General features: G+C 55.3%; 8 protein-coding genes across 8 annotated transcripts; 5 read left to right on the top strand and 3 right to left on the bottom strand.

Annotated features, from left to right (window-relative positions):
* Nucleotides 1–309: 309 nt before the first annotated feature.
* CCM_04122 (GPI-anchored cell wall beta-1,3-endoglucanase EglC) lies at nucleotides 310–1,689 on the top strand (the record flags this gene model as incomplete). Its single annotated transcript, XM_006669270.1, has 1 exon — nucleotides 310–1,689. The coding sequence occupies one exon, from the start codon at nucleotides 310–312 to the stop codon at nucleotides 1,687–1,689; it is 1,380 nt and encodes a 459-aa protein (XP_006669333.1).
* A 583-nt stretch (nucleotides 1,690–2,272) lies between these two features.
* Nucleotides 2,273–3,888, top strand: CCM_04121 (Zinc/iron permease; the record flags this gene model as incomplete). Its single annotated transcript, XM_006669269.1, has 4 exons — nucleotides 2,273–2,413; nucleotides 2,449–3,251; nucleotides 3,302–3,608; nucleotides 3,703–3,888. The coding sequence occupies 4 exons, from the start codon at nucleotides 2,273–2,275 to the stop codon at nucleotides 3,886–3,888; spliced, it is 1,437 nt and encodes a 478-aa protein (XP_006669332.1).
* Nucleotides 3,889–4,132: 244 nt separating this feature from the next.
* Nucleotides 4,133–5,298, bottom strand: CCM_04120 (deuterolysin metalloprotease (M35) family protein; the record flags this gene model as incomplete). The annotated part of the gene is made up of 2 exons (XM_006669268.1): nucleotides 4,133–4,989; nucleotides 5,073–5,298. The coding sequence occupies 2 exons, from the start codon at nucleotides 5,296–5,298 to the stop codon at nucleotides 4,133–4,135; spliced, it is 1,083 nt and encodes a 360-aa protein (XP_006669331.1).
* A 1,321-nt stretch (nucleotides 5,299–6,619) lies between these two features.
* CCM_04119 (Terpenoid synthase) lies at nucleotides 6,620–7,735 on the bottom strand (the record flags this gene model as incomplete). The annotated part of the gene is made up of 1 exon (XM_006669267.1): nucleotides 6,620–7,735. The coding sequence occupies one exon, from the start codon at nucleotides 7,733–7,735 to the stop codon at nucleotides 6,620–6,622; it is 1,116 nt and encodes a 371-aa protein (XP_006669330.1).
* Nucleotides 7,736–7,951: 216 nt separating this feature from the next.
* CCM_04118 (uncharacterized protein) lies at nucleotides 7,952–8,175 on the top strand (the record flags this gene model as incomplete). Its single annotated transcript, XM_006669266.1, has 2 exons — nucleotides 7,952–7,960; nucleotides 7,996–8,175. 2 exons carry the CDS (start codon nucleotides 7,952–7,954, stop codon nucleotides 8,173–8,175), a joined length of 189 nt encoding a protein of 62 aa, XP_006669329.1.
* Nucleotides 8,176–8,705: 530 nt separating this feature from the next.
* CCM_04117 (uncharacterized protein) lies at nucleotides 8,706–12,888 on the top strand (the record flags this gene model as incomplete). Its single annotated transcript, XM_006669265.1, has 2 exons — nucleotides 8,706–8,738; nucleotides 9,160–12,888. The coding sequence occupies 2 exons, from the start codon at nucleotides 8,706–8,708 to the stop codon at nucleotides 12,886–12,888; spliced, it is 3,762 nt and encodes a 1,253-aa protein (XP_006669328.1).
* Nucleotides 12,889–13,684: 796 nt separating this feature from the next.
* On the bottom strand, nucleotides 13,685–16,808 carry CCM_04116 (phosphoinositide phosphatase (Sac1), putative; the record flags this gene model as incomplete). The annotated part of the gene is made up of 5 exons (XM_006669264.1): nucleotides 13,685–13,855; nucleotides 13,911–15,631; nucleotides 15,705–16,128; nucleotides 16,172–16,222; nucleotides 16,728–16,808. The coding sequence occupies 5 exons, from the start codon at nucleotides 16,806–16,808 to the stop codon at nucleotides 13,685–13,687; spliced, it is 2,448 nt and encodes an 815-aa protein (XP_006669327.1).
* A 1,227-nt stretch (nucleotides 16,809–18,035) lies between these two features.
* On the top strand, nucleotides 18,036–19,211 carry CCM_04115 (NADH:flavin oxidoreductase/NADH oxidase family protein; the record flags this gene model as incomplete). Its single annotated transcript, XM_006669263.1, has 1 exon — nucleotides 18,036–19,211. One exon carries the CDS (start codon nucleotides 18,036–18,038, stop codon nucleotides 19,209–19,211), a length of 1,176 nt encoding a protein of 391 aa, XP_006669326.1.
* Between the last annotated feature and the right edge of the window lie 462 nt (nucleotides 19,212–19,673).

Below are 19,673 nucleotides of genomic sequence, written 5' to 3'. Positions count from 1 at the left end.
ACACGCACTCAGCCTCTTCGATTCGGATGCTTCTGCCAGATTCCTTTTTCTACCCGACCTGCCCTGCCCCCAGTTCTTTGATCCGCTCTCTTTTAATCATCTTTCTTCTTTCATCTCTTGTCTGTATTGTGTATACTTGTCTTGTGATTTCACTTTCTCAAATTACCGCAGCTTTTTTCTGCGTACAGTCGTTGCCGTACTACACACTTACAACCTAGTACATATCTTACACCCTAACCGCCTCAAATCGTCTTAGACGCCACGACGCTCGCTATCGCCGCCATATACATATACACCACCTAATTCACGATGCCTTCCTCTTCAAGCATTCTGGCCCTGGCTACCGCCATCACCGGTGCCACCGCCGCCTTCACCGGCTTCAACTATGAGAGCAAGGGCAAGGACCAGGCCGGATTCGAGGCCGAGTTCAAGAACGCCCAGGGCCTCGACGGCACCAACGGCATCTTCAACTCTGCTCGCCTCTACACCATGATCCAGGACGGCACCGTCAGCGACCCCATCACCGCCATCCCCGCCGCCATCAGCACCAAGACCAGCCTTCTCTTCGGCCTCTGGGCCTCGGCCGGCCAGGCCCAGTTCGACAATGAAATCTCGGCCCTCAAGAAGACGGCCCAACAGTACTGCGACAAGCTCGACGGCCTCGTCGCCGGCATCTCGGTTGGCTCCGAGGACCTCTACCGCGACTCCCCCATCGGCCAGGCCGCCGGTGAGAACCCCGGTGCCGGCCCCTCGGTCCTCGCCAACTACGTCCAGCAGACCCGCGATGCTATCAAAGGTACCTGCCTCGAAAAGGCCCCCATTGGCCACGTCGATACCTGGACCGCCTATGCCAACTCGACCAACCGTGCCCTCAGCGACAAGCTCGACTGGGTCGGCATGGACGCCTACCCCTACTACGAGAACCAGAAGGACAACGGCATTGAGAACGCTGAGAAGCTCTTCCAGGCCGCCATCGACAACACCAACACTGGCACTGGTGGCAAGCCCCTCTGGATTACCGAGACTGGCTGGCCCGTCAGCGGCAAGTCGGAGAACAAGGCCCAGGCCAGCGTTGACAACGCCAAGACCTTCTGGCGCGATGCTGGCTGCCCTCGCTTCGGCAAGGTCAACACCTTCTGGTTCATTATGCAGGATGGCGGCCCTAGCCAGTCTGACAAGCCCAGCTTCGGCATCGTCGGCGGCAGCACCCTGAGCACCAAGCCTCTATTCGACCTCTCCTGCGACGGCTACACCAACGGCGGCTCCGGCTCCGGCTCCTCCAGCTCTTCTTCCAGCTCCAGCCAGCAGTCCAGCACCTCGGCCAGCGGCAGCCAGAGCGACACCACGGCCACGGCCACCGCCACTTCTCAGCAGTCCTCGGGCGCCTCTACCGTCTCGGATGCTTCCTCTACCCTGAGCACCTCCGCTGCTGGTTCCGGCTCCAGCTCCAGCTCCGGCTCCGGCTCCGGCTCCGTCCCTGTCCCCGTCGGCACCGGCGGCCTTGTGCCCTCGCACGTCCAGCCCTCTGGCACTGGCACCGGCGCTGGCACCGGCGTCGTGCCCAGCCGCACCCCTACGTCGCCTTCTGGCTCCAGCACTCCCACTCCCATCGGTAGCAACGCTGCTGCTGGCCTCAACTCTGTTGCCGCCGCCGTCGCTGCCATCTTCGTGGCCGTTGCCGCCTTTTAAACGCGGCTTGACGGAGCTTCCGTGTACACTGTAGCCTCGCGGCACAAGGCGGCCGAGATACGTGTTATACTTTTCGCTGCGCTGACGCGTTTTGACGATGTTTTGGAATTAATTAGACTTTAAAAACGGATCTGGGTCACAAAAGGGAATCTTTGGATAATAATGCATTGTTTGGATACATGAAATATAAGATTCATTTGACATGATTGAAGACTGGGATAGACACAGCTCCAATGCAGATCATGGTGAGAGAGATTGTGACTTTGATGACTGGCTTGCACTCAGTTGCTTTGATGATAAATTTGATGTGCATAATAACTACTGTGTTACTGTTGAATTGGTGGGCGGACTGATATTGATGTGCGGCCGAGCCGAGCCATGATCCGAGACGGATCCAAATCTGGAACTCAGCTGGCGCGCCCTGTTCGTAGCTATTTTTCGAACCACCAACGAACCCCTGATCGCGCGACAAAATCCTGACTTACCATCTTGGACGGCAACACCTAAACTTTACCTTTACTATTTCATCCAAGACTAGTCTGGCAGCCATCTCATCCGAATACAGTATTTGGAATCCGCAAGAATGGCGTTTGGCCCTCGACTGCGAACCTGGGCGCTTTGCCTGGCCGTGCTCGCCATCTGTGTGTATGCTGCTCCACAGAGTGTGACAGCCGCAGACGCGGCCGAAAGCTTGAGCTTGGAACAGCTCGATGACGAACTGCAGGTACGAATTCGATGATGAGAGGACGAGAGAGCCAGAGTTCGAGATGGCCATCAGCAGAGGAGGCTTCCTTGTGTGTAATCGACGTGGTTGGTGGTTGGCGCGGCTGCTCACGAGGGGTCGCGTGCGGAGAGAGAGCCGACGTACGAGACCGAGCAGTGGAAGAAACGACACGAGAAACTCGCCCAAGGACACCGACTGACTCGCTCTACCAGGCCTGCTCCATTGTACAGCAGCTCAACGCCGCCAAGGCGGCACATCACGACGCGCAGCCCTCGTCGCTGACGACACGCCTCTTTGCCGTGCTCTTCCCCGGCTCGCCCGCCGTCAACGCGCTGCTCGCGACGCTTTACATTTCCGGCCCGCCCAACTTCCTTCTCGCCCTGTGCCCGACCAACATTGATCCGGCCTCGCTGTCCGTCATGGTGGCCTTTGCCGTCGGCGGCCTGCTCGGCGACACGCTCTTCCACCTGCTGCCCGAAATCTTCGTTGGCGAGGACGACCCCACGCGCGCCACCTTTGTCCTCGTCGAGCCCAACCGCAACCTGATCCTCGGCCTGGCCATCATGGTCGGCTTCCTGGTCTTTGTGGCCATGGACAAGGGCCTGCGCATCGCGACGGCAAGCAGCGGCGGCGGTGCTCATGGCCACAGCCACTCGCACGCGCTGCCGCCGCCGCAAGACGTCGTGGCGGGAGCGGCAACGGGCGTGGACGCGGGTGCGGCGCGGGCAGGCGTCAAGGCACGCAAGGGAACCAAGGCCGCCAGTGAGGTGGTGGCTGTTGTGGAGGAGAAGAAGGAGATTAATCCGAGCGTCAAGCTCGGCGGCTACCTCCACCTCATGTAAGTTGCACCCACATCACACGACACAGCCGGTGCTGATGCAGGACCAGCGCCGACTTTACCCACAACATCACCGACGGCCTGGCCATGTCCGCCAGCTTCTACGCCTCCCCGACCATTGGCGCCACCACCACCGTCGCCGTCTTCTTCCACGAGATCCCCCACGAGGTCGGCGACTTTGCCCTGCTCGTCCAGTCGGGCTTCTCCAAGCGCGCCGCCATGGGCTCCCAGTTCGTCACCGCTATTGGCGCCTTCCTCGGCACCCTCATCGGCATCGCCGTACAAGAGTTTGGCGGCCCCGGCGTGGAGCAGACGACGGGCATGCCCCGAAACGCCGGTCTCTGGGGCACCAGTCTGGTGAGTCTCTTCCCCGCCACTTCTGTCGGCACTGCATCATGTTACACACATGGTGTTTTCCATTCTTTCAGAACTTGACTAACAAAAAATGTAGACCTGGGGCGATATGCTGCTTCCGTTCACGGCTGGTACCTTTCTCTACGTCGGGACCGTCGCCGTCATTCCGGAACTGCTCGAGACAGGTCCCAACAAGTTGCAGGAGCTGCGCAAGACGCTCACCCAGTTTGCGGCTATTGCCCTGGGTGCCGGTATCATGCTCTACATCTCATGGCATGATTAAGCCGCTGCTTGTTGACCGCATGTACTCATAGAAGGAATGTCACCAACACGAAAGTGCCATTATTAGACTGCAATATCAACCACACTCATTTTGACTTGTATATGTACTAAAACAATTGACAGTAAATAACGAGGTTGCATCATGCAACCCGATCTCGGAAGGCCCAGCACAGAGAGGCTTACGCTTCCGAACCCTCTTCGCCCCCCGAACGCATTCCCCACCGCAGCATGAGCCCGCCTCGCCCTCAGCACTTGAGGTCGATGGCGTTGGCAAAGAGCGTGTACGTGTCCGCGTGGTTGAGATTCTGCTCCTTGGTCAGGCCCTGGAGGAACTGGTAGCCGTAGCCGCCAAAGTCGTCGGTGCCCTTGATCTGTCTGAGATGCGTGACCTCGTGCAGGTTCGTCGTGGCCTGGTCCTGGCCGTGGCACCGCTGCGTGCGCGGGGGCAGGCGCGCAAAGTACAACGGGCAGTAGGCCATGAGGTTGCGTGCCGCGACCGTGTACGCCAGCACGCCGCCCGAGCAGGCGCCGTACGGGTCCGAGCAAAAGTAGTCGGCGACGCCGCCCGTCGTGGAGCCGCACTCGGCCGCGACCCGCGAGAAGACGCCGGCGACGATGCCGCGCGTGCCATTGTCCGCGGCCTTGAAGTACTCGACCATCTTGCCGGCGTCGCCGCTCGACGCGGCAGCCGCGGCGGCCGCGGCCATCTCGGTGCAGCCTGCCAGCGCCGTCGTCGTCGCGAGCAGCTGCGCCCCGCGGCAGTCGCGCACCCGCGACCGTCGCTGCAGGTGGAACGCGGACGAGGCGGCGCGTGCCGTGTCGCCGTCGACGCGGATGCTCAGACGGTTGGAGCGGTACGGCAGCGACCCGACGAGGGCGGCCGAGGTCGGGGCATCGGCGGCGGCGGCGGCGGCGGACAGCGCGCCGGAGAGCTCCACGTGGTAGTCGCCGCCGGCGGAGAGGTCGTGCATGTGCGCGAGGTCAAAGGCGGCCGTCACCGACTGCCCGGCGGGGAGGTCCTGAAAGGCCGACGGCTCGAGCTCCGAGGTGGCGATGCGGAGGCGGACGCCGTCAAAGGGGACGGCGTTTTCAGAGTACACGGCTATCTCGGGAGAAGCACACGATGAGCATCTCGTGTGTAACCTTGTGTGATGGTTGGGGACGGGTGTGGTTCACTCGACTTACAGCTGGTGTAGATTTTGGCCTTTTCTACGGGCGCTTCGTCTAGGAAGGTGCCCGTCTTGAGGAGACGCAGGTCATGGTCGCCGCGGTTGGTCAGGACGGCGCGGACCTTAGAGTTGCCGTCCATTTCGATGCGCAGGTCCAGCGGACTGCTGGCCTTGCGCGTGTTCCAGACGCGGGGCGTGGCGAGGGCCATAGAGGCCAGGGCAAGCGGACCGAGGAACTTCATGGCGATAGTGGCTGGGCTTCGGCACGATGAGTGGCGTTCTATGGCAAAGGAGTGTGGGCGACAAAGGAGTGAGTCGAGAAGGGAATGAGTGACTTGATTGATGAATCACAACTTTTCCTATGGAACCGAGGAGGGCAGAGCTGGGCTTTTTGTATCGAAGTTCCTCGTATGGTCCACGAGGCGACACGTCGACAAACATGGACTCTTCCGTCTCATGTTCCCGCATGCCCCTCCTCCTATAGCGATCAAGTTTCGAATAAGCCTGGACACATGGGATAAACATTATGGTATACCCGGTATGGAAGGTTTTCCACGCCGCCAAGTTTGCGCCGCTGTAAGACCCTCCCGGTCCTTTGTAGGCGTTCTCGTTCTGGCCCCCCACGAGCTGATCTATCCAAGACGACGGTCGTTCCTCTATAGAAGATCCTGGCCTGACCTGTCACGGCGATCTTGCCAGCGCTGGCTGTTGGTAGAAGTCTATTGGCTTTCGTTCTTGGCTGCCCCTGCCCCTAGGTAATCACGACGTGGTATAAGTCGCTTGGCACAGGCGGCGCACGACCAATTGCAATAATAGGACGTCCGCCATTCGTCGCAGCCATTGTTTCAATATGTTCTAGTTGAATAAATATGTATGAATAGAAAACAAAACGCAGCTTTGCCTTTTTTGTCTCATTGGTGTGCGCTGCTCGGCTTATTCTTGCGGCTCTAGTTCATCGTCCTCGAGTCCGAAACAAGGGCTCCCAATTATGAAACGCATAGAACCAACTTTATCTCTACCATCCTTCCTATTTTGGTCTAATAGTGGAGATGCACCGATGTAGAAAGTCGTAGATATATTACAAGTCGGAAAAAATAACAGGAACCTGGATTATGCTTAATTCCTGCGTTGTTCGGACGAGCCATCTAATTTGGGAATGCCAAACTGGCGATCTACAGGTCGAGGCTCGCTACCCCTTGCTGGTACCACATTATGGGCACACGCGTTATTTTTATTCCACTATTATAACTTGATTAATATCATAATCAATCTGTACTTTTCTTCGAGAAGAGCGTCAGTTGCCAGACATCATGCAACACAACAGGCACGGAGTGTTAGTCAAGAACCACGATGACAGTCATGCCTTGGTGCATCGCAGTAAATCTTTTCAACTGTAGGTAACAATCTTATCTTCTACTCTGTATTCAAAATACCTCACACACCAATCTAAAGCTGCAAATTTCCGACCGTTGGCCCTTGGCACTTGTCTAGCCATCTTTCAGCCGCCAACCATATACTTCCTGATGCAATAACGCACCGTGCCACGACTGCCAGCTGATAGCCTCAACCCTGGCTCTTGTGCTTCCATCCATATCGATTGTTTGGTTTGCCCATGATGCCATACAAGTGATAGTCCAGATAGTTGAAGGCCAGCCTCAAGCACTCGCGCTGCAGGCCCTGCCGGGACGACGGATACGCCAGCTGGTAAAACTCGACGGACCAGGTCAGTCGATTGAGCTTGTCAATATAGAGTCTGAGTGCGTCCTGTTCAGTGAGTTTTTGTTCTCGTATTCCCACTCGGACGAGGTTCAAGTACGCCGAACCATCGTTTTGCTGCTCGACCGCCTTGAGATCCTTGTACAGGCCAATGATGTCGTTGATCAGAATCATCAACACGGAAGCTTGAATCATCTCCGAGTTATTCAGCGCGCATTGCTCTGCTTGCTTGGAAGTCATTGTCAGGGCCATGGGTATCAAGCCACCGACCGTGATGGCCCTTGTTTGGAGCACCTCTTGTGAGGAGGCTTCGGTGCAGAACTTCTTGCCCTCGTCATACTCGTAGTCGAAGAACTGAACGAGGAGATCGCTGCATAGTTTCACGTGCTGCCGTGAGAGCAGCTGCCGCTTTAGAGGCATCAGGTCTTCTGCCAAAATCTGTTGTGCCAAGAGGGCTGCATCGATGAGCGTCACTGGACATTTGTCCTTGAACTGGGTCATGTCGTGTAGTTGGCCACCGACGATGATGTTTCTGAGGTTGTCGAGGTACAGCTTTCCAGCGGTATCATGAAGGCCGTACAACGGCATCATCTCCGTGACATCATCCATCAAGAAGATCCACGCTACGTGGTGATGTAGCAGAACTCTGCGCTCGTAGCTCAAATCAGCTTTGTATGAGCAGAGATGTGAGAGGTGGACGGCAAGCTGCTGAAATTTGGGTGGAAGGAGAGGAAAGAATGACCATTTTCGTATATCTTTGGCAAGCTGATACTCCAGCTCATTGTCGTACTGGAGGTTCATTGACTCTGGAAAGTAGAGGGCGAATGTGTCAGAGCCTGTGTGCGAGTGTTTCTCCACGGCAGACCATTCTGACAAGACGACCAAGGTTGATTCGCTTTGTTCATGCTTGAATAGCACCGTGCTATCCACATAGTGAGGATGTTGCGTCTTTTCCTGGAGCATTTTATGGGAAAGAATGTAGCAGTGGAGAAGGGCGGCAGTGATGTAGAGTAATGTTGCGACGTGTTTTGCTCTCGAAACTGAGATGTATCACGATATGGCAACTGCGTCAAAGCCTTTATTTATACTTGCTACCACTGCGCACACCCTCGGCTATTCAAAACCATCACTTTTCCGGATTTAATCGAAGCATGGAGTTCAGCTTGAGTCCAGGTAGCCATGCGAGATGTAATTGGAGTCTATTTGCAGAGCATTCTGCCTAGCCAGCCACAACCAGGCCGGCGCTCGCGATTGAGCCTTTAAGATGTAGTACAGACCCCAAGTATTACGGCTACTCCGAAGTTTGGCTAGTCAGCAGATCCAGGATCCTTTGCAATAGCCGTGCAGTGATGCTCGCCCCCAAGGACGGAACGGCGTTGGCTATTCAGCTTTTCCAGCTGTAACCCACCCAAAAGCAAAAGGCTGCGTGGCTTAAGAGAGTGGGTTTAGTTTATGGTTGCATCGAGACGAGGACGTATCAATGGAAGCTGCAATGGCCCATGGATTACGTACATACATGCATCGGCATCACCGTAGGGCGGGCGACTGCGTGTGATTCCCTGCGACATGGGTCAGAAACGAAGCCGGCCCTGCGACGCTTCTAGAACATGGAGGTGGTTATAATGTAAAAATAAAAATGCGCTATAATTATTATGAGAGTAGAAACCCCCAAAGTCAGCATGTAATCATTAGCGAGAGGAGGAAAGAGGAAAGAAAGCAAGGCGGCGGATTCTTCTTTTTTACCCGTTCAAGGCTGAGGGGCCACGGAACGCACCGGTTATCCTCATACTGGAATGTAATTTGTACTGTAAATTTTTTATTCTTGAGCTTGTTATTTTCTGTCTGTTTTATTTCTTCCATCATTTTGCTCGAGTTATCCTTGTAGACTATTCATTCATTGACTTGGTCTTTGCCGGCCCACGTTTATTGGGTCATGGCGAGAAAGCAAGCAAACTACCTAGGCCAGGTAACTAACTATTCATTGAGTACAATATCCACAACAGCGGGAAGGTGTCTTAGACAAGGCGCAGCAAATGCTTTTATTATATTTTTTGCGAATGACCATCTGTTAAGTTATACCTAGGTAGGTACTACCTACCTAGGCTAGGTACCTAGCCGACACCGTACAGACCCAGGTACCTTTGGCGCCACTCAAAATCGCGGGTCGGCCAAGTACCTTAGTACATTCTGGCTGCCCTGGCACATGCCCCATCGTGACACTCCGTTTGAACTTCCCCAGTACTCCATCTCTCGGTGAATTATCACTTCCCCCTTCATCCTTCATCGCTCTTTGCCCCCACCATACTTGGGGCTTCCATTTTCATCCCCCTCCGACGACAAACTCCCATCCCGCTTCTCGTCAAGTCATGCACACGCTGCCACCATAGCCCAAAGGTCCGCCTGAGGCTCTTCGCACCCGCTGTCCCGAACTCGTCCCCCCAGAGCATGTGCTCGGCCCCTACGCCATGGCGGACGTCGACGCCGACAACTTTCTCGAGCATCGCCAACCTCCAGTAACGCCAGACTCCCGCCGCCGTCAAAGCCATGATGAGGCGGGCGAATCGAGCAGCGCCGGCAGCCGTCGCGGTGGAACCAGCGGTAGCAGCCAGTCGGCGGCTCCAGACCTAACCCGCGAGCGCTTGCTGCTACACCAGTCGAGGCTCGCCGAGGAGCAGGTAGACGGGCCAGCGCGACAGGAAACAATGAGAAGGAAGCGCAGAGAAAGGCCAACCGGCTCGTTTCTGCTCGATGGCCGAGCCGTCAAGCGCAGCCAGAGCTCGCGCCTCCCGAAACCCACCATCGCCGCTCCTCATACCCGTACGACCCGTGCAACGACTGATTCACTCTCCAACACACCCGAATCCGCGGCATCCATTGCTCTGCGAGACAAAACCATGCGAGTAGCGTCCGACCCCTTTGCCGGGAAGCCTCTCACGCCATCCCCCGACGCTGCCCACAACTTGAGCACTGGTTCGCTCTACCAGTCATCCCCTGCGTCGTCCCAGAACAGCCATGCTCCCGCTGCTGTAGACGCCGATTCTACACAGATTGTGAACATGGCCTTGAACTTGAGCGAGTCTCGTCGCCTCGCCTCTCGTCGGAACGTGTCCCGCGGCGTTCCTCCAAAACTATTGCCTTTACCCGACTCGGCCACCTCCAACGACCTTCGGCAACAGCTCAAACAGCAACGTCGGTCCTCTCGAAATATTTCTCCTCGCCCCGGACAGAGCATGATACCGAGACAGAGCACAGGCTTATCAGCGTCTAGCCCACTACACGCCAATTTCCCCTCTGCACAAGACGACATACATCGCTATCACTTCTCCGCCTCAACCTTGGCACGCGCCCAAAAGGCAAAAGATCAGCTAGAGCTCATGTCCCAGTACAGAAGGCTTCTTGATGTCTTGCCGCTTTTGAAGCCGCCACAAGTACGAACTGTCACAACGAGCCCCCCGGCATCACCCGCAGGCGGCGCAAAAGCCTTCACCTGGAGTTCAACACCACAGCTGGGGCGCAAATACAACCCGCTGCAATACATTCGAAACAGAAAAGTGAGAGCTCGCGAGAGGAAGGTTATCGATGGAGAGCGGCAAGGCTTTGCGGCTGTCGATAGCGTCAAGTCTTGGGTTGAAAAGTGCGAACAAAACATGGCCCTTCAACAGCCAGAAGATGAAGCACAGTGCATGGTTCCATTTTTTGCGGCCGAGGAATCAGCTACACAGTATGTGCCTGATCCTGTGGCTAAAGCCGCTCGAAATCGTCGACCCCGCGTCGACTGGTTCGTTGAACCGTGCGACATGATTGCCGATGCCTATTGGATTGAGCAGGATCGGAATAAGGAACTGATCGAAGACCGCCATTGGCGCAAAATTTTCCCTCCCACTTCTGAGCTTTCTCGGCCCATGTCGCGTGAGAACGAAGAGCCAAGACATGTTGTGCCGTTTTCCCCAGATCCTGTGAACCGCAATCCCAACACTGGCGATAAACATCACATTCATAGAAACCATGGCCCAGACCATGACCGTCAACATACCATTGAACGCGCTAGAGAGAAGCTCCATCACATGAAGGATCCAAACCACTGGCACGTCTCTGATCATATCCATGCCCGACCTCGCTCTAAAAAGGATTCTGCGTCCGAGTACTCCGAGAGTGACAACGAGGCACGCAACCGGACCATTCGTGATTCCCGAAGACGGGCAGAACATAAGGATGCCCAGCCAGGTGACATCTTGCATAAGCAAATGCTGGAGATGATCGCCAAGGAACATGGAGGCAAAGACGTTCTGGAGCTTCCGGGGGTTGAGCAGTTTGTGCCGCCCAGCATGACCAGCCCAGAACGAAACGTGCGCTCAAAATCAGGCAGTCACTTGCCCAGTTCTAGGGAGTCCATCACGGATACCGGCGACTTTGAACCAAAGGGCACCTTTGAGAGGATGTACAAAACATCTCCTTCCCGCTTCCGCCGTGATGACCAGGTCGTTGATGGGCCTCACCTCCGAGCACCCAAATCGATAGACAACGATTCGTCGCTGCCTACATCGCCTGAGCTACGACCCTCAAGAAAAGCAACCCTCGAATCTGTGACTCTAGAGCTACCAGCTCCCTGGAGCCGCTCAGGATCCCCTTCTAAAACTGATACAGCAAAGATCTACACTACGCCTGAAGCAAAGCTAGGCACCGACAGAGATGCATCCGCAGGCAATAATAGGGCTGATACGCTTCCACGAGACGCTGTTGGCCGGATGCCTCTACTTGATGAGGAGCCATCGTTGGCGAGGAATGCATCAGCTCCCTTGGCCGGAGACACAATTAAAGTCCATCGCCGCATGGGAAGTCTATTGCAGCGCACTGATGACCCCACCTCTGGGCTCCGTGGCATCTTCAAAGGTCCCCGTATTGACACAGTTTTGCGAGGTGGTGTATCTCGCATTGGCGATATTCTACGCAAGAAGGATGGTTCCGAATCACAGGAGCTTGATTCTACAGATGAATCCGACAGTGAGCGCAACAGGGGAAGGAGACGGCCCTCGACGCCTTTGTCTCGCCGTCCGTCCAACAAAGCGCAACAGAATAAACAGGAACAGAAACACTTCCTCGACGTTATGCCGCAGTTCCAGCATGCTCCTGGCGCTTCTAACACGACTGGCATTCATAAATCTGCGTCTTGGACTGGCCGCGGGATTCAAAGCAATGAATCGTCGCGCGTTGATTTGCTCCAACCCCCGCAGACCGGGCTTCGAAGCCCATCCATGTCAACATCCCCACCGCCCAGAGCCGCCGGTCGCCCGGGAGAGTCTGATATTTCGGAGCCCGAGTCAACCCAGGGCCGTGTTCCCGCCGGCGTGCGCGAGAGTGACCGCCGACTCAACGCCATTCTGGGAGGCTCGGCCGCGCGCCGCGTCAACCGCGGCGAACGGACCATGAGCCGCCAGTGGTCCATTGCGGACCAAGGCAGCAGGCAAGTCGAGCAAAGCCAGCTGTCCAGACGCGAGATGGCACGCGTCAAGACGCTCGTCCTGAGCTCCGGCATCAAGGCCATGGAGATCAACAGGCGCGCCCAGGAGATGCACAAGCCGTTTGGCAACGACGGTCCTAAGCTTGCCAACATTGACTGGGACGGCATCGCCGCGCTGTGCCCGGAGACGACCCTGTACGACCAGGTTGTCCCGCTGGTTGACGTCTACCCGCTGGCCGCGCAAACTCTGACGAGCAACATGCAGCGCGCCGGTCAGCGCTGGCAGACGGCGGCCGACCGGTTCACGTCGCACACGGGGCCAGCGCTGCACCGGCGCGTCGGCGCCGTGCGATCCCGCGTCGCCGATGATCTGGCGCCCCTGACACGCGCAGCTGTCGAGGAGGCAGACGAGGCGAGTCGTAGCCTTGCGCTCGATCAACCCCTGCGCATCAAGCACGTTGTCGACACGATTGAAAAGATGCTCCGAAGACGGCGCCGTCGTCTGCGTTGGCTGCGTCGCGGCCTCTGGCTTAGCGTTGAGTGGCTCGTTGTTGGTTTCATGTGGTACGTCTGGTTCGTCGTCATGATTTTGCGCGTGTTTCTCGGCATCGGCAAGGGCATCTGGACCGGCGTCAAGTGGGTTTTGTGGCTTGCCTAGACACTCGTCTCTACGATTCTCATTCCTTATTTCTTTTTGATTATTTTGCCTCGTTTGTTCCAACACGTTTGGCTATGCTCCAACACTACAACTCTTCTTACTTTGGATTTTCTAATTTCTTGTTCTTTTCTGGTCCGTCATCGATGAATGCATTTACAGAAAGCGATAGTTGATACCCTTCTTTGGCGATGCATTGCATTTTTCTGTCACCATTCTGGATTTTCTTTCTTGTTCCCTTGATTATGTCAACGTTGATGGTGTATTTCTTCCTTCCCGAAAAGGGTTCGTTGACAGGACACGTTTTGGTATACCCATGGCGATTGGAAGTGCTATCAATTCTGCCCTCTTCAATGAGAAGGAGCGTGTATTTACCTTTTTTGTCTTATTCAACCACATTGTTATTACTGCACTAACCGCAAAATACCATGGAGCTTTGATTGATCTTGCTCCGCTACATGAATGTTGAGAAATGGCAACAAATAGAGTACTTTGAAAGAGACATGTTGCTGGCACCAAGACTTGAAATGGCAATGTTCCACTGCACATAAACACTGTCCAGCAAGCGTACGAACATTGGGAACGACGGAAGAAATCATGCTGTGGTAGCACGATGAAGAGATGGAAGAGCTTGGGATTAGTGACGCAGAAGTGGACGCTCTTGTGCCGGTCTTCGGAGAACCTCTCCCCAAGGAAATCCTTGTAATTAAAACGGACATAGAAACAAAATAAAGAGCACAAATCTAAAAAAGTAACAGAAGAAACTATACATTTTTTTCGGCCATTCTCTAGCACACCTTTACTCGATTCTCTTCTTGCCCTCTTCAGCACTAAGGAAGCGTGCCGTGCTGAGACCGCGTTCGTGGCGGGCCACAAAGCTGCCCAGCAAGGCATCCTTGCGTGCTTTGGAGTAGTGCTCGTTGTAGCCTTCAGTCGCAAAGGAACGTGGGTTAAGTTTGGGCCAGTTTACCTAGAGCGATACATGTTAGTATTGCACACCTAATGCGGGGAATCGAGGGACATACGTAGAGCATGCCGTGGCCGAAGATGAAGTGCACACACCATGCGGCAACGGCGGTCCAGAAAAGAATAAAGATTCGCAGAGGCAGGACCCTTGCATCGGCTTCGCGCTTAGTGAAAATGCCAATAAACACGATGAAGGTACTGAAAGCGAGCAGGTATGGGATTGACTGGATTAGGAGAGGGCGTCTGTCGACAAATATGCGCCCCAGGCCGACGCCGGATTTACCAGGTTGGTAGGCACCAAGGAAGATATCAAAGCTGTCCTGGCGAGGACCGTCGAGAAAGTTGTTGAGGAAGTAGCGTGTGACGCCAATGCGTCCATCCTGAAGGGCGCCAAGCTTGGTGCGGCTACCCGTACGGGTGACATCTGTCTTCATGGCTCCAGTGCCCGAGTAGGAGCCAGAGACAGTATCGGCGTTGTCGGCCCACAGATTGCGAAAGAGAAATTCGAAATCGGGGTCCTGGTCGCGGAAGGAGGCGCCACGGGGCATGAGGCCGAGCTCGCCGAAGATGCGGTCGAGGACAGCACGAGCAAACATGCTTTGAACAACGTTGGTGCGGTCAAGGCAATCCATGCAGTTGGTGCGCATGACGCTGGTTTGCAGGCTGCGGGCCTCGAGCTTGTCATCGAGACCGCCGGGCATATCCACGCCACGGAAGTACGACTGTGTCTCGAGCCTTTGGTGCATGCGTGTGACCAGGTTGTATGCCTTGTCCATTCTCATACCCTTGGTCTCGGTGTGAAAGTCAAAGTAGACGTAATGAATCCTGTCAAAGTGGTTGCGGCTGCTGCTGCTTGGGGTCACGGTGAACTTTTCGTTGGTAGCATCGGCGGCACTACCAGCTCGAGAAAGAGCCTGGCACATTTGTTCATATGACTCTTTGACATTGCGCTCACGGCCCTTGGAGTTGACCAAGTTGATAAGGTAGTTGTCGCCGTAGATGCGGATCTGCTCGTCGAAATGGCGCGCAGCGGGGGCGGTAGCAGCCTGTGTGCCCCGGACTTGGAGCTTGGGGGTGTAACGCAAGCTGTTGATCTCGGACCAATATGTGGGAACACTGCCTCGAGTTTGGACGTAAGACATGATTTGCATCTCCTTGCCGTCGGTACCACCTAGCTTTCCGCTCTGCATATCGGTACTGCCAGCAAAACCGCCCATTCCGGTGCTGGCCTCATTGAGAATAACAACTTGCTCCGTTTCGTTGTAGTTGGCGACGTGACCTTCCTCGTCAACACCACGGGTGAAGAATCGGGTGCCACCACGGTATCTAGACCGGCGGGAGATGAGAGTAAGGCTGAGAGGAGTGCCTTTGAACGAAGTTTGCTTCATCTCAAACATGCCAAACATACAGGGAAGGATGAAGGGGTCGATAGCAGGCTGGGGGCCAGGCTGGGCGCGAGAGCCGAGGTTGCGAAAGTTGATGAGATCAGACTGAAGGAACCTGTTGTAGAAGAAGCGGTCGTCGGCGCGCATCCAGAGGGGCTTGGTGGTGTCGGCCTGGGACTGCCTTTGGAACGAGTTTGTGAGATCGAGAGAGTAGGAAAAGTAGAGAGGCGCCTTCTTGAGGAAGGTTTCGAGTAGGCGAACAAAGGTGTCCTCGTCCGGATCGTGGATCTGGCGTTCGCGCATGGGTAGAATCTCGGCGGCAAGGACCTTGTACACCATCTGGCCCTTGAGGCGGCCAACAGGTTTGGTCTTGTTGAGAATAATAACATATTTGTCTATGAGGAATGGATCGTTAGTTAGCAAATTGACGAGTCAACGATAGGATCTGAGGGGGGATGGGCAACGGACCAAGCTTGAGCTGAATGAGACCGAGGACACCGGCAACACTGGAGACGCGAGTGGCGCGCTTGGTTGATTGCAGAGACGGTTCGGTTAAGCTGACATCGCCGGTAGGACGGTCGAGGACCAACGCCGGGGCATTGGGGGAGGAGGGCGAGGTGAAGGTGTAGGCGTCGTTGCTAACACGCAGGTTGATATCGCGGTACGGGAACAAGGGGCCGGTGATGGGGGCCATGGTGTCGGGAGGGCGTGCCGGACGCGATTCAAGTAGTGAGGGGCAGCAGTGAATGCGCCTCAATGGAGGGTGAGCGATGCGGGAGGACGAGGCAAGCTTCGGACGGGCGGCCGAGGAGGTGGATGGTGGGATGGAAGGTTGGTAAAATTGAGGCCAACGAGGCAGAGGCAGAGGCAGAGGCGGCAGGGCGAAGCTGAGCTGAGCTCGTTGGCGTGGAGCGGGTTGGGCGATGGTTACCTACAGTGCCCAGCGCCCTGACTGGAGGCGCCTGGCCGGGGCGGAGCAGGTGCAACTGTGCAAGTCAAGCAGAGGCAAAACAGCTGATGATACCTAGGCGTGCACGTTCATGAAGGGGCTGAATCATCTAAAAATTATATACCGTACCATCTCAGGCGTTGTAAAATCTTGAATATTTTTCACGAGTTTATTTACCCACCTGTAGCCGAAGAGAGACGGAATACAGAAAGGCAAAGGGTCAGCTCCCGGTTCCAACCCGCGGCTCATAACGTCACTGTTCCTTGCTGTCGCTCAAACGCTAGCTGAAAGGGGATTAGCCGAGGGACGGTCGGCCAAGGGAGGGCGCAGCGCTGAAGGGTCACTGTAGAGTCTGGAGCAAGGCTTGTGACAGGCAAGCCACGCCGACGATGCTACCTTTTCTGAAATAAATAAAGAAAAATAAGGGAATACTCACTAAAGGAAAGCAAACTACCCCAGCTGGGTCGTTGAATGGAAGTTACCGGGCGACGGTCAGGTGTAGTGCCAACGTTTGACATATGAGTACCTAGGTATTCTGTTACCCCGCCACGGCTGGTAGGCTTGCCGTCCAGAAAAGAGGCAAGTTCTAATCTGTACAAGCAGCAGACAGCTATGTACGGCATAAAGCACGCAGGTATGTAGGTAGTTGTAGTTAGTTGGCACAATCAATCCATGGCTTAAACTACTCTGCAGAAAAGCGCATGCTCGTCATGTGGCTTTGCGATCCCGATCCCGACGGACAGATCCACGGCAGCAAACCGAGATCCTTTTCATCAGAAACATGCCTTTCGAATTTTCCCGTGACGCTTAGTGGGAATGAAACGTTGATAAGCAATAGATGAATAATGGTGGCACCTCCTCGGATCGTTCTTGCGCAATCTTGCTTGGGCCTGTACCAAGTCGCATTTGTCAGCCAACCTTGCTTGTCCGTGGAGCAACTCAAACGCCGTCGGTCAAGAAGCTCTCTTGGCCATCCATCTATGCATCTGTGAGAAGGCCCCTGCAAGCCGCAAGCCGCTGCCAAATGCCGAATATGCGGAGATGAGAAGATGAGAAAAGTTCAATCATGCTCCAACTACGGCATCTGTTTCGTAGTACCCAAGGTACCTAGGTACTCCGTACTCTGTACAGGGTAGTGTTTTCAGCTTCTCACCAGGTCCACACTTGGCTGCATTGGCTGTTGGCCTGTCCGACTACCTACCTACCTACCTAAGTTTTAGAAGGCGTGCAACTAGTTACAGGGGCTGCTATAGTGATGAAAGAAGCCATTTTAGCTTGAGCACTGCATCACTCTAACGTGACACTCTAGGTCCAGATAATAATAATAAAGGCGTCCTTATGAGTGCACCACGTCCAACAACAGCGGTTGGTGGCGTCCGCTCGTGGCGTCGCTCCCGAGTTGAGCAAAGTTATCCTCGGTTCAAAACGCCTCGCACGCTTATAGATGGACAATTTGCAAGTATCTGGAATAATCCATCTCAACCTAATTCAGTGACGGACTTTCCCATAATATTTCTCATCATTTCCGATAACTCGCTGCTCAAACTCCGCGGCCCTATGGAACGAACCCACCATCTTAAAACCCGCAAGCACGCTAACTAACATGTAATCGGCCGCAAAGCACGACAGTTGATGCGATTAATAATGCGACTTCATCCTGCAACTTCAAAGGCCTACACTCAGCCGTTTACTAATGCGTGATCCACCACAATCCCTTTGTCTTCTTCCATTCGTATAAAGCCCTTGCCTGTCCCGCGTTGCCATATTTGCTTCTCGTCATTAGCCACTCAATTATAAACTGTTGTCTTCCTTCTTCTCCCGTTGCAACTAGCCCTCACACACCTCACACAATGACTGTCTCGTCCACCTCCAAGCTATGGCAGCCTCTCAAGGTTGGCCGCACCACCATCTCGCAACGCATCGCCCTGGCGCCATTGACTCGCTTCCGCAATGACGACGACCACGTCGCCACCGACATCATGGCCCAGTACTACGCCGAGCGCGGCTCCGTCCCCGGCACACTGCTCGTCACCGAGGCCACCGGCATCTCTCCGGCCGCCGAGGGCCAGCCCAACCTGCCCGGTGTCCACAATGCCGCCCAGGCTCAGGCCTGGAAGAAGGTCTACGACGCTATTCACGCCAAGGGCAGCTTCGTCTACCAGCAGCTCTGGCACCAGGGCCGCGCTGTCGACGCCAAATACGTCGGCGACCGCGGCTTCAAGTACAGCTCCAGCTCTGCCAAGGTCATGCCCGGCCGCGACATCGCCCCGGAGCCACTGACCGAGGACGAGATCCTGACCATCATTGACGATTTCCGCACGGCGGCTCGTAATGTCGTCGACGCTGGCGGCGATGGTGTTGAGATCCACGGTGCCCACGGCTACCTGATTGACCAGTTCACCCGCGACAGTGTCAATGATCGCACCGACAAGTGGGGTGGCTCTGTCGAAAACCGCGCGCGCTTCCTGCTCGAGATCGTCAAGGCCGTCAGCGACGAGATTGGCGCTGACCGCACCGCTTTGCGCCTCAGCCCGTTTGCCAGCTTCCAGGACGCCGTGTCGTCCGACACCTGGACTCAGACCAGCTACATTCTGGATCAGATCAAGGCCCGCGGCCACAAGCTTGCCTACCTGTCTCTCGTCGAGCCCCGCGGTGACCCCGTCCTCCTCTTCATCGGGCCTCACAAGGTCGACCCCTTTGCCGGCGGTGAAAAGTCCCTCCAGTACTTCCTCCGCCAGTGGGACAACTACAGCCCCGTGATTGTCACTGGCGCCTATGATCTCGAGGCTGCGGGTCCAGCCGTCGATCAGGAGTATGCTGGATGGGATGTCATTATTGGCTATGGCCGTCCCTTCATCTCGAACCCCGACCTTGTATTCCGCATCAAGAACCAGATTCCCTTTACCGAGTACAACAGAAAGACCTTTTACCTTCCCAAGGTGTCAACGGGCTACATCGACTATCCCTTCAGCGAGCAGGCTGTCAAGGCCGGCCTTGGTCCTCTGAGGGCTGAGATCAAGTTGTAAGGGGAGTCGCTGGAAAAGCGAGCATTGATATGATGAGCATTGCAAGGAGAAAGGAGTTTTGTAATTTAGATTTGGTAGAATAATAGATCTGTTTCTGATATACGTCTTCGCCAAGGGCTTGACATGTGGACGTTTATTTAAACACGGCCACGCGTGCGGGTGGTTGGTGGTGGAAGGCTGGCGTACTCAGCCACTGACAGTAACGTCTTGGTACTTGAGTGGCTGCCTGGAACGCCTCGTCATCACGGCCCGAGGTGATTAAAAGAACGAAGACTTAGATCTTCAACAGGGAAAACTATGATTAATTTGATGATTTAACAAAGAAGAAAGGTTACACTTCCGAGAATTATCTCAGCACATGACGAGACCTTTTTCTTTTTCGTGCAATCCGCATCTTTATTGTCCGTCACCTGACGTGAATGGCGAGGCGCTAACAGGCAGGCGCTGAAGTCACTACCTGCC

Source organism: Cordyceps militaris (genome assembly GCF_000225605.1).
Source record: "Cordyceps militaris CM01 unplaced genomic scaffold CCM_S00003, whole genome shotgun sequence".
NCBI lineage: Eukaryota > Fungi > Ascomycota > Sordariomycetes > Hypocreales > Cordycipitaceae > Cordyceps > Cordyceps militaris.
The sequence above is the reverse complement of the archived record's forward strand: the minus strand, read 5'-3'. Positions and strand labels throughout refer to the sequence as shown.